The 12,840-nt window shown below is 43.8% G+C and overlaps 1 protein-coding gene across 1 annotated transcript in view; it reads right to left on the bottom strand.

The window, feature by feature from the left end:
- The window catches only part of SLC9A2 (solute carrier family 9 member A2), a 33,384-nt gene extending 21,203 nt beyond the window's left edge, over positions 1-12,181 (bottom strand). Inside the window, exons 1-2 of the mRNA XM_075738740.1 lie at positions 11,606-12,181; positions 5,599-6,062 (exon numbers count right to left, since the gene is read on the bottom strand). Coding sequence (XP_075594855.1) covers positions 5,599-6,062; positions 11,606-11,882 — 741 coding nt within the window. The 5' untranslated portion in view covers positions 11,883-12,181. The remainder of the gene's footprint in view (positions 1-5,598; positions 6,063-11,605) is intronic.
- Between the last annotated feature and the right edge of the window lie 659 nt (positions 12,182-12,840).

The raw sequence follows: 12,840 nt of genomic DNA, 5'->3' as shown, positions 1-12,840 counted from the left end.
TTCTGAACTGTTCTTAATTTCCCTTCATGTCATTATGATCCTCTGCTTCAGTGCTGAACTTTGAATTTCTCTATCTGTCTTGAACTCACTTTTGAGATATGCTGTTGTTTACCTCTGGCATATTACTTTTCATCTATATGTATCAGGGAGATGTACAAAGAAGGGTAAATATCATTATTCTCATTTTTGCAAATGAGACAAGTTTCTTAACCCATACCATTCTGCAGGCCAGGAGGATAGATCTATCTAATCTTTCTTTAAATTCATTTATTTGCAGAGCTTCTAATTTTCCCACAAATGGCCATTTCAGATTTTCCCCAGAATCAAAGAAATAAAAAAGAAGAAGGAAAAAACACAGTTTCATAATCAGTGAAAAATCAGGTTATTTTCAAATGTGTTAGATCTACATAAGACACCCAGAGCTGCAGTACCAAATTAGACCACAGATCCATCTGGCATGGGGTGGGGAGGGAAAAGGAATGGACAGTGACCACCCAAGGACTACAAGAAACATGACATCCATGGAGCACTCTTTCTTTGATATATTAACCACTAAGAATCCCGCGGTTTAAAGACAACTCAAACTTTAGATAATTTCTAGAGATTTGGATTTAATTCCCAGTAAAAGACCTATTACCGTGTATTTGCTCAGTTTAATTTTCGAAGAGTTTATAGCCATCCTCCAAAACAAACTGGGTCATTGGGATTATCGCATTTTCTTAGCCAGAGAGACTTTTTGTTTTACACAGGAAACAGAACAATGTAAACTTCACATTTCTCTAATATCCCGTATTTTAGTTACTATGAAACAGACAACAATGGAATCAATTACTCTTAAAGAAACCTTAAAGGGTCTCCCCATTTGCAGACTTACTTGGGAGATTTAAGCCTTGCCTGGTGCTGCATGTACGCTCCCAGCCATGAGATAACCCTGATGGCTACTTAGTCCCCTTGTCCAGAGCTAAGCTTGGTCATAGGTACCTACTCCTATCACAAAAAGGATCTAAGCCAGAAATGGAAAGTGAGTTCACAGGCTAAGCCACCTTGGTCATAATAAACACCTGACTAGTCATCTTGGACAGTTCGCAGGAGTTAAACCTCCACTTTCCTTCTGGACGTCTTAGTAAACCAAACAGGTTTCTCTATCAGAAATGCTATTTGAGAGAACAATGTTTTATCAGTACTTGCATAGTGCCAACAATGTAGGTGTTTGAATAGTGACTGGGAGGGATTTGTCATGTTCGCAGTCTTGGTCTCTCTCACATGACGAAAGTAAATTGTACAGCTCTTCTTGGCCAAAATCTGATAGGTCTTACGGAGGTGAAAGTTCTCACTACAGACTAATGCAAAGACATGGCCTATTATGGGTCCTTTTGGCTAAGTGAAAGGAAAGAACTGGAAAAAAAAAAGAAAAGAAAAAAATATATTCCAGAGTAAGCATGAAAAAAGGTTAAATCAAACCTAGCATGGTCACCCATAATTTCCAATTTTCATTACAAACAAAAAATGTATTCCAGAGCAAGCATGAAAAAAAGAAGGTTAAATCAAACCTAGCACAGTCACCAGTAATTTCTGATTTTCATTACAAAGCGATAAACAGGCCAAGAGCAGGAGCAGGAACTATTTATTTGATAAGAATGATGTCCTCAGGATGCGTCCACCTGGGAGATGCATCCTTTTTTCACCTTGACAAACCCCTTCATCTTGTTGCTCTGAGGCAGATTCCCAGCTTTTTTGCCCTGTTCCTTGTTACTATGTCCTGTGCAGGACAGGAAAGTAATGTCATAGGCTCCACTGGTTTTCAACCTGTTTTGCTGATTTGTGGACCTTATGGATTTGCATGAAGAGAAGTACACCAGAATTAAGCTTATTGACAATAGGTGTGCCTTTGTTGGTCACTTTACAAGGACCTCTCAGTCCACTGACTCCCAGGAGTCTCCATGAATCACAGACTGAAGAAAAAATACTGTTGTGTTGTTTGCAAGGAGAGGAGATCCCCTGAGTCACTTGTTGAAACTTGGGACTATCCCAGAGTTGTGTTAATCTTCAAGACACCTACAGAATTTGACCTAGCAGAATACTCCCTTGGTATGTATTAGGGAAGATGATTATTTTCTTTAACTGGAGTTTTAAATAGACTTATTTTATATTTTAAAATGTAACTATATGAATATATATAAGGCAAGTCTCCAAGTAAGGCCACTGAGAGCTGCTTGTAGAGAAGCATATAATTTTGATCTACTCAAGCAACAGCCTTCCCATAACATCTTCTCATCCTCATAGCAAAGTATTCGCCCTGCAAACAGAATGGAATCTGTTGTTTCCACATACAGACATCCTCATAAATCTCAAGTCCGTTGCCGTTAAGTTAGTTGCAAGCGGAAAAGCAATGTTCTCCTTTGTACCTCAGATCAAAACCAGACAGACGTAGTAGAAGCAGCAGCTGGGACTATGGAATGTCATGAACACAATTTTAATCTCGTTCCTATTGTTCTTTATTTACACTGCTGTAGATGAGATCAAAATCAGGTCCGCTTCCCTTTTACTCTACAGCAGTTTGGTTTTACAGCTCTCTCTAAGCTTTCAGGTGAGTTAACATCAACTCTGATCACATTTTGTAACGTGTTTAGTATGAGAACAGGGGTTTTTTTCAAGTTCAAGATTTGCATTAACTCAATATCCCTCAGCTGAACTCACTGAAGGGTACACCAAGGAATATTAGTCACCAATCACTTTTTAATCTTGTCTCAGACTATCTCTGCTCTTCCTAGACACTAATTGCTTATTTTCATCAGTTGTCAGTTATTAGTTTTTAATTCTGAAATTACTTTAAAGCACTCTAAAACAATGTTTTCAGTAGAGGTGGAATACAGACCACTGCTGTAATGTTTTCCAACATGGGAATAATATTATTGTAATGACACTGGCTCCTTCTTTGTGATTTTAAGACCAGAATTGGAATTTGGACTGCTAACACTCAACTTTAGCTGTGATCTTGCCATTTAATATCACTGTGCTGACCCAGTCTTTCGTTAAAGGACCAACTCTGAACAAGAAGCCAACTGGCAAACATTGTCCTCAGCCAAATTCAAGCTCCAAAATTCCATCAGTGGGGAAAAAGGATCATCCAAATGCACAGGCATATCGCAAAAACTATCAGGCATGAAAGACGGTGTGAGAAACACAGCAGAGCTGAGATTCCTGAGACAGCACACTTCGCTTTCTATCTAAAATGAAGGTGTGGTAACACATTTTCTGAAAAGGGAAAGCATAATGACACTGCTATCCTAATAAAAGCTTTTATTAGGAGCAGCCAGGCAGTGCAAGTGGGATAGCAGGAAGAAGGTCTTAAAGTATTTAGAAAGCATGTTTACTAAAGCCACACCATTCTGTACTGCCCGTCTGTGTAGCCCCTGGGTTTTTTGATACTGCAGTGGCCACAGGAATTAGGCAGGGGCTGCAGATGGCCAGCCCGCCTTCAGCTCCCCTCCTGCTTCGTCCCCGCGTCCCACCGGAGGGACCTGCCAGGGTAGGTGGGACTCGAGGGCTCCAGCTGAGGAAAGCTGGAAGGGACTGAGCTCTGCCTGCTAGCTGGTTTTATCAGCTCTCCTGGTAACACAACAAGGGCAGAGGAAGAGATAGCATTGACAAAACATTGTCTCCTTTGAGCGGATAGCTGTGTAACCCTGGCAGCACCACAGCGAGGGCTGGCCTGGCAGCACCGCTATGGGCAGGGGAGGCAAGGTCCTCTAAGGGCACCCCACGGGGGATCTGTGTGACGGCCTGGGTCACGTTTTAAGTAAAATCACATGATCTCAGGTGTGCAAAATCCTAACAAGGAACCATTAGCTGACCAATGCTTAGCATGTGGAAACCACTTGATCTCCTGCCAAGTGCTACCTTTAAGTGATAGCTGGGAAAGAAGACTGAACGTACTCTAAATTCCTTTCACTGCCTCATGAATATATGCATGGACTGCGTATGCTGGGCTGGCCCTGCAGACTCCTCAGCGTATATCTCCCCCTGCATTAGGGCATCTGGGCAGGCATACCGTGAGAAAGGACTGCCTCCAAAGAAGGCAATAATGACGCTTACAGGAAAGCCATGCATCACGGTTATTAAATTGCCATGCCAGAGCCTATAAAAATGGTGTTTGGGAGTAATTTTGCGTTGGGCAATGGCACACATGAATACTTCCATCATCAGGATGCAGTGCTTTCCTAGAAAATGTTGCTGGATTAACTGCTGCTCCAGTGGAAAGACGATTGTTTTTGTGATTGGAAAAAGTTATTTCGGTTGGAAAAATCCACCAAAAAAAGCTTTACATTAACATAAACCGAGACCTTTTTCCCCCAGAAAAAAGTTGTATGAAAATAATTCCACTGCATGATTGGCCATTAAGAGTGAATAGAGACAGACACAGCCATGGCAGAACTGCTAAGCCTTTTGAAACTCAGTATTTACACCCACTTATTTTCAGGATTGGCTTAAGTACCGATATAGTAATGGCAGGCAATTTCAGCGGTAAGCTAGTGAGAAAAGCTAGGCTTTAAGGCAAGCCCATAAGAGAGGATGTGATTCAGCTGGCTGGATAGCAACAGAATCAGGTAAAGCATGAAGCGTAAATGCAAAAAAACCCACGACAGTACTCCCCCAGCCACACAAGAAACGATCAGCACCAAGGCTCAGATTAAATGATGAGATACGTATGTGTTAAGCAGGTGAGGCAAAGTCCTAGAAAAGGGGAAAACAAAGGACAAATTCTGGAATGGGACAGGAATAAGAAGCCAGTGATAGAGACAGGCAAGGTGCGGACCCAGTTCATTAATCTTTCTGATCCTTCTGGCATATGAAAAACTGGACCTCCATGGCTCACAAAACAGGAAGCATGCCAGGACATAGTTGGTACAGGCAGGATTTCAAGTAAGGCATGGATAAATGGGAGTAGTGTTCCAGACATGGTGTCATCAGGTACAAACGAAGGGCACTGGGGGTGTTAATGGAATCTGCAGATTGCTGTCCTCAGGTCAGCACTGCAAACCCAGTTCAGCTAGTTAATGATTAGAAATTACTGCCTCCAGATGGCTGTCCTATCTCATCTGTAGCCTGGGAGAAATACATTGGTGGTCTCAGGGCAGTTCCAACTGGATGGGCACATGCGAAAGGCCAGCATCAACTGGGTCCTGTGCCTCTGGTACCTCAATGATTTTCCCATTCTCCCTGTGAACGTGGTGGGACACCCCACACTGGTGCTTTTCCCTCTCCTGTCCAATGACATTTCTGCAGGTGAGGAAAACTTTCAGTTTCAGATTACAGAAGTAATCAGAGAATTACAGAAGAATTCAAAGATACAGAAACTAAAGAGATCAGGTAGTAAAATCCCTAAAGCAAATATACTACCATTACATGTTACTCTGGTGTAGTAAGACTACCATAGTTTCTAAATCTAAAGTTTAGAGAATTACATAAACACATTAGCACTCATTGGCTTCAATCTTTTAGCAAACTCTAATAACCAGACACAAAGAGCTATAACAGAGTGGCATGCAAACAATCATTTATTGTTTTTATCAAGTAATCATTTATCAAGTAACTTACCACAGTTATGGCATCATTCAGCAAAGACTCTCCAAACACAAGGATGTAAAGCTGCTCATTGACATGAATGTTTTCAAAAACAGCTAACACCGCCACAGGATCCACAGCTGAAATGAGGCTGCCAAAGAGCAAATTCTGCAGCAATGTGATATCAGTCAAACCAAATGCACTGATCTGGCAAATTCCATAAAGAGAAATTCCAATGCCGATGGCATTCCAGAGCGTGCCCACCACGGCATACCAGAATATGGTACCAAAGTTCTCAAAGAAGAGACGAGTTGGCATAAAATATCCAGCATCGAGTACAATGGGTGGTAAAAGATACAAGAAAAAAACATCACTGTTCATTACAGGTGGGGACTTCTCCTCTGCTCCAAAAATAATCCCACCAAGAAGCAATCCAACCAGAATAAGGAGACAGCTTTCAGGAACTATTGAGGGCAACTTGTGATAGAGATGAAAGCCTTCAAAGGAAAGTCAAACACAAGAAAGTAAAATGGTTATTTGTACAGAATCCGAAAGATTGTTCTGGATTCTGTTATCTTAGTTTCTATAGCAAACAAACAGCAATCGGAGGGCAATTTCATTTTCAATGCAAAGACTGAACTGAACCACCACAACAGGTCAAGACAAATTTGTCATCTAAGGTGGTTAATTCAGATACTTTGGTGGAGAGTCAATTCAATAGTGAGATGTTCCAGTTAATAGCTAGGCTGGCTGGAGCAACTGTGTGCAAGAGTTCAGTTTGTGAAAGTGTTGGGGTTTTTTGTAATGTAGAATCCTCCAGAAACACAATCCAAAGACTTTTGTATGGTAAATTACATCTAGATAAAGAAAAGAATCATACTAACCACCCCTTCCTCCATGCACAGCTTCACAAAGGAGTTTAAGGAGTACATTAACTTCATTTTTAGGTGTTTCTTAGAGTTTCAGAGCTAGGGAGGGGAACTAGCTCATGTGACCTGTGCCCAGTCACCCATGGTCACTTCCCCAGTGACCACGAGGAAGCACTTACAGACACAATTATTCTTTTTATTTTAATGGCGCCTTCAAATTAATTTCGCAAGAACCAACATGTTTTCCATAAAGCGACAATAAGCCGTAGCCTGTATTATTATGTTCTTTCTTCTGTATTATATGAATTGTGGTAGTTTCAGGAATCTCTCATAAAAACCTGTTCAAAGTACTGAAAAAATGAATAAAAACCAGTTCTGAATGAGGACTTAATGGTTGAATGTTCCATAGCCTACTAAAACTCTACAAGCCATGCAGTTTTGATTTAAAGATTCCCATTACTTCTAGAAGTTGACTATTTTAAGGATGATTTTGGTAATGAATGAGAAAAGTTTTGAAGGAACTCTGGCCAATCTAATGGAACGATCAACCTTATGCACCAAGGTCACATTCCAGGTCCTGGCGATGCCAATCTTTTCCAGGCTCCTCCTTATCTATATTTGGCCCATATAATTATATAGACAACTATCCACACCCACAAGATCCCACAATTCCTGCCTAACTAAAAAGCATTTAAATTATTTTAAATGAGAGTTGCACGGAAACACTGGGTGTGGTAATAACGGGCGTCTATTTCAGTAAAACTATTTCAGTAAAAATCACACCTGTAGTCGAAACAGTTAAACTAGTGCAAGCTTGATAGAGTTCACATCCAGTTTCCCAATTTCAGGCTTCTGTATCTTGTAACACCAATTTCATTAATTCTCTTTTCATTATAGATTTTTTTTCCAGGTAAAAGAAAGCCTGAACTTATTATTAGGAAAAACAAATGGTTAAGAAGGATCAAGGGGAAAGCTGTTTTAATCTACAGATTTTATACTTACGTATTCTATAACTATTACATCTATTTTTTAAAGCAAGCAGCTCAGGCTGTATTTTTTTCCTTTCTGGATAAGCACAGATTGCTTTTTAATATTTACAAACACAGACTATGTGACTCATTAGAAGGACTGCCAAATTCACTGTCGTTCTTCAAAACCAGAATCATCAATATCCTATATTGGCAGAACAGGTAATGACCCTGGAAACACAAGAATTTGCAGTTGGAGACTTGACTCTTCAGCTTTCAGCCACTTCCACATAAACATTTTACGGTTTTTCTTAGTTTCTGCAGTGGCAGGATGCCAAAATAGAGTGATTGAAGTTTCCCCTGAGTAAGCAGATTTTGCTAAAAGTTTTTTTAAGCCCTTCAAAAGTATCTTAAATAATTTTCTCAAAAAAAATTGAAGAGGAGGGAATTTTTGTAAATGCAGCTTTTAGTGAAAACAAAAAACCATCCCAACCAGTTGTAATGCAATGGCAATGAAATGTCTGTTGTGAATATAAAAGCAAAAATGTTTTGCTTTCCTTCTTTACAAGTGACTCTTTGGAAAGTTCATACTCTCTCAGAGCTTTTGGGACTCTACCTCATCCTTAAAGGTAATGGAAAGGCTGCCAATAAGTTAAATATGCTTTTCATCCATGTAAACTGCATCAAAACTCCTAAAAGACTGCCTACTTCCATGAAAGGCATTCAAAGGTGATCAGGAACAGGCTGTGGTTCCGCATCTAAGGGCAGATAACTAGGATTTAGGATCCAGTGCAGGGAGTCAGGCTCAGGTGCCCTGCTCCGACGGATCCACAGCCACGTGGTCAGGAGCACCCTGGGAGCAGATCCCTCGCAGTACATGAATACTTGGACTTTTTTGCTGAACCCCAGACACAGCTACTTTCTCCTCCTCTGACCCTGTTCTCGGGCTCCTGACCACGCAGTGACCCAGCCTGAACAGCACAGAAGATGTTTACCCTCAGGCCACTGGGCATTAGGACACTTGCCTAAAGTGCAAGTTCAGTCCTTAAGAGTCCTGGTTTCCTACTTCTTGGGTGAAATCCAGTGCACTCTGATGCTGGAAATGCCACTGAGATGTGTACTTTTGATTATACATGAGTTTTCCAAGGGCCCTCTGAACTGCTTAAACCCTTTTTCAGGAGAAACATGTTGGAAGGGTATCAGCTCAGTTCCCAGAAGAAGGACTTCTAATCATGCATTTGTGATTAAACGTAGGAGTAATAGGAATCTGGATGGGTTAGACAACATTTTGTAAGTTCAGTAGCATAGGAATTAAGCAAAAATGAAAGGTAAGTAAGTAGACTAGTCTTACTGATCAGAGACTGCAGCATACTTTGGGTGCACTGGGTCCCACCTAATATACTGGTGGAGTCCATCAGCATGTTAGTAACATACCTCATATATGGTATCACCACACAGGATAACACGTAAGTAGAGGTAGCCAGAACACAATAATGCCGTTCAAGGCAAATTCTTAGATTTCTAAATGTGCCCTTGTTCTATGCTGGAATAAAAAGCAACATGTTTCTAATGTCTTTGTGAAAATGTACCTTGTCAAAACGTTCAGGCTGACAACTTGACCACTTCAGGTTTTCCTTTCTCATGCTGTCTGTCTTGCTCCCTCTAAACTTAGCCTACAATGGCACAATCACAGCCAGGATCTGAGAAACCTTCCAGGTAAATCCCCTATAAAAATTAGCAAATGCTGGAACATTTCAGCTCCAGTGAAACTGCATTTCTGCAAAATCACATTTGTTCAAAAAGGCTCCAGTTGGGCAATAAGCAGGTGCTGTGATACAGTTGTCTTTGGCATCCTTCACACGCTGTGAGAGCTGTTATTAAATGCAACCCCATCTTCTGAGCCCCTTCTAGCTGAAAGGACCTTAGAGCTCCGTTCATAAAGGTTTGCTACTCGGCAGTGCCAACCGTAAGCAGTCAGCGCCTAGCCCCAGAAAGGAATTTGTGATGCCAGATTAAGCACCGAAGCTTCCTGGGCAGTACGTGAGTCTAGAGGCGGATTTCACACTGCCTGGCAGGACAGGGGCGAGATGCCCGTGCTGCCTGGCAGGAAATGCTGGGGAGAGGAATGCTCCGGAGAGACTCCCTGCTCACAGGGCTGCTCTCGGGGCTGCAGGCAGTGAGACGGGATGGAAAACCCCTCTCCATCTCTACGAACTGAGACACATGGCCCACTCTTACTAACACAGTAGGACGTGGCAGAGCCAACATTTCTGCATCTCAGTGGTTGGAGAACTCTGCCCATTTGGGCTACCATCAATATAAAAGAAGGAGCAAGCAAGTGAAAAATTGACACTATGGGAATGTGACTTAGGAGGGGTGGGAGTCTGTCCTGGGAAGGTTTACCCGATGCACTCGCTGGATAAGGAAGTACAGATGGAGCTCCAGGAGCAAGAACTGGATGTTCCTAATTCCAGTCCCAGAGTCGGGGTGCCTGCAGATAGGTGTGGTGAAGCTGAGCGCTGCCACACCTAGGGCCTCTCCTGGATCCGTCCCTTATTGCTTAGCACACACACACTTATAACAGCAGAGGTAATGCCCTAGATTAGCCACTCTAGCTTTCATTTGGTATAACTGAAGGGATTTTAAAATTACATGCATTTTTCCTCATCTGTGCATTTTGCCTGTTTACTGTACTGCAGTGAGCTTAGAAAATTAGTTGTCACCTTTTTTTTTACTTTTTAGATGCCTATCTACTAGCAAAATATAATGATAGTCAGAACGTGCAGTCCTACAGAAATTATGTATCATTGTGTATGTATGTGTGTTTACATTTCAAATGGCTTCCCTGTCATCTTTAATAAAACAGCAACTTTTTCACTAGTCTTAGCTTATAGAAGAGCTCTTGCTGTACCTAAACTCAGAAGCCAGAACAATTTTACAATACTCGACTAGCTGAGATAAGTTCTTTACCAAACTCCGTATTTTCCGGCTATTATAGTTCATGATATACCTGAGTGTATCATATTTGAACTCTCTCCTGATTCTGCAAACCCCTAAATACATACTCAAGACTAAGCCTGCATCTTTAATGCATTAAGAAACATGCATCGAGACACGTGCATCCTTAATGGATGCAACATACAGTATTTCTGCAGGAAATAATGAAGCCATCACAAGTTGCTCAGGTAGAGGACAAGGCCCCCAACGACAACGCTAGCCGTGGCAGGAGGTCAGTACAAATTTTTGGGTTTGCAGAATCCTAATTACCCCATCACTAACCAGAATGTGACACAGTCTATTTAAATGTCCCAAGCAGAAGTCAAAGTTTTAAGTTTTATCAAAATGAGTATAATCATAGTGTTTATTGAAATCTGAGCTGCAAAATCAAGACTTCTGAATCAAACGAGTATGAGTAAACTTTGGTTTTTTTGTTCCCACGACTTTATTCCTTACCTTATCTTCTAGTTAAGAAGATAGAAAAGTTCGTCCTTTGCAGAGATTTACTGATTTGTAAATAGCTCTCTATAGTACACCTTTACCTGATTTTCTTCAGATTATTACGCTGTACTCATTTTTCTGTTTGGGACATGGAAAGCTAATTAAAAACATTATTTATAAGCTGCACAAAACACAGTGAAACTATGCAATACAAATATTTTCCACATGAGGGAAGAGGTGGCCTTTCTTACTCATTCGGCGCTGTCTTTTTTGTCTTTCTCGGGACTTAAGTGAATGGTGGGAAAGTACAACTAGGAGGCTTACTCTGCCCTCATTAATATTTACTTTCCATCGATCCGTTGTTCTGTTCTGAAACTGTCATTATACCCGGCGTTATTTTAAGAAAAAGAAGGAAGCGCTCAAATGACAGTCGGGCGATCAAGGAAAAGTCAGTCGCACACTGAGTGAACTCTGGGTTTACAGCCCTGACAGCCCGGGGTTTTCGCGTTGCTGCAGAGGGCCGGAGTCATCTCTTTTTCTCCTCCACACCTTTCCTAACCGAGAAAACCCCAGCTTCTGCCAGGCAAATCACGCCCGGGCATCCCGCCCCGCCAAGGAGCATCAGCCTCCGGCCGCCCCCGCTCCCGCGCCCCTCGCCGCCGGGCACGGACCGCCCCAGCCCGGCTGCCCGCGGCGGGCCCCGGGGGGCGGGCGGCCCGGGAGGGCAGAGGGAGGGAGGGAGAGTCGCCCGACGGCCCCGCTCACCGATCTTGGCGAGAGAGGCCAGCAGGATCCAGAGGGTGATCTCGAAGGGGATTTGCACGTGGGGGTAGTCCAGCGTGAAGACGTGGAGCCGCGTCTCCTCGAAGGCGGTGCCGCTGGGGCTCGGCGGGGTGCCGGTGCCCATCGCCGAGGCGCCGGGCAGCTGGCTTTCCGAGGTGGCCCGCGCCTCCGCCGCCCCGGCCGCCAGCACCGCCAGCACCGGCACCAGCACCGGCAGCAGAGGCGCGGCAGGGCGCGGGGGGCCGCCGCGGCTGCCCATGGCGTCCCCGCTCCCGGCCCGGCGCGCCGCTGCCCTACGGCCCCGCGCCGGCCGCCGCCACCATCCCGCCGCCGCGGGCACCTGCCGCCGCCGCGGCCCCGCCGGCTCCGCCTCCTCCCCGGTGACTGGGCGAGTCCCGGCCCGGCGCCGCCGGCCGGCCGCGGCGCCCCGCTCCCTCCGGGCCGCCCCCGGGGCCGCCCCCCGCGGGGCAAAGCCGCGGGCTGGCCCCGCCGCGGCCGGCCGGCCGGCCGCCGCCCTCGCCGCCCCCCGGGCCCGGGCGGCCGCTGTCAGACGCCGCGGGAGCGCCCGGGCGGGGGCCGGACCTACAGGTGCTCGGGCTGGGTGCGGGCCAGCCTGCCACCGGCCTGCGGTGCCTCGGCGTGACGGGGCGTTCAGGCACCCCGCGGCAATCCTACCCCCGGTGCCTGCAGAGGCAGAGGCAGAGGCAGAGGCGGGGTGCGTCCCGTTCAATTACTAGAAGAGATTTGTATGCAGTCACAGAATACACGCACATATACATTTATAGAAACCAATATCTAAAGCGTTAACACACGCTATATGGCTATGTACACGCCTATACATACATATAGGTACATACATATATAGTCTGTAGATAAGTCTCTAGATAAATTGCTTTCAGATATACGTATCTAGAGACTATATGTGTATGTATATGTATATAAATGTATCCAAATACGTGTGCATGTATATACATATGGATGTGTATATGCATATATTTTTTAGTAAAGTGACTTTATATATGTATATACATTTATATATATGTATACATATATACATATATATGTACGTAGTTATGTTGCCATTACCAAATACAAGAAGGGTGCTTCTGCCCTTTCTATATGAAAGATAACATTCTGTTCCCACCAATTAAGAGTTAAATTCTGTTAATTTAGAGTTAAAAGAACACACTGTATAAACATATATGAGTGTTCATACA

Source organism: Balearica regulorum, chromosome 1, assembly GCF_011004875.1.
Source record: "Balearica regulorum gibbericeps isolate bBalReg1 chromosome 1, bBalReg1.pri, whole genome shotgun sequence".
NCBI lineage: Eukaryota > Metazoa > Chordata > Aves > Gruiformes > Gruidae > Balearica > Balearica regulorum.
This window is presented reverse-complemented; position numbering and strand designations above follow the sequence as displayed.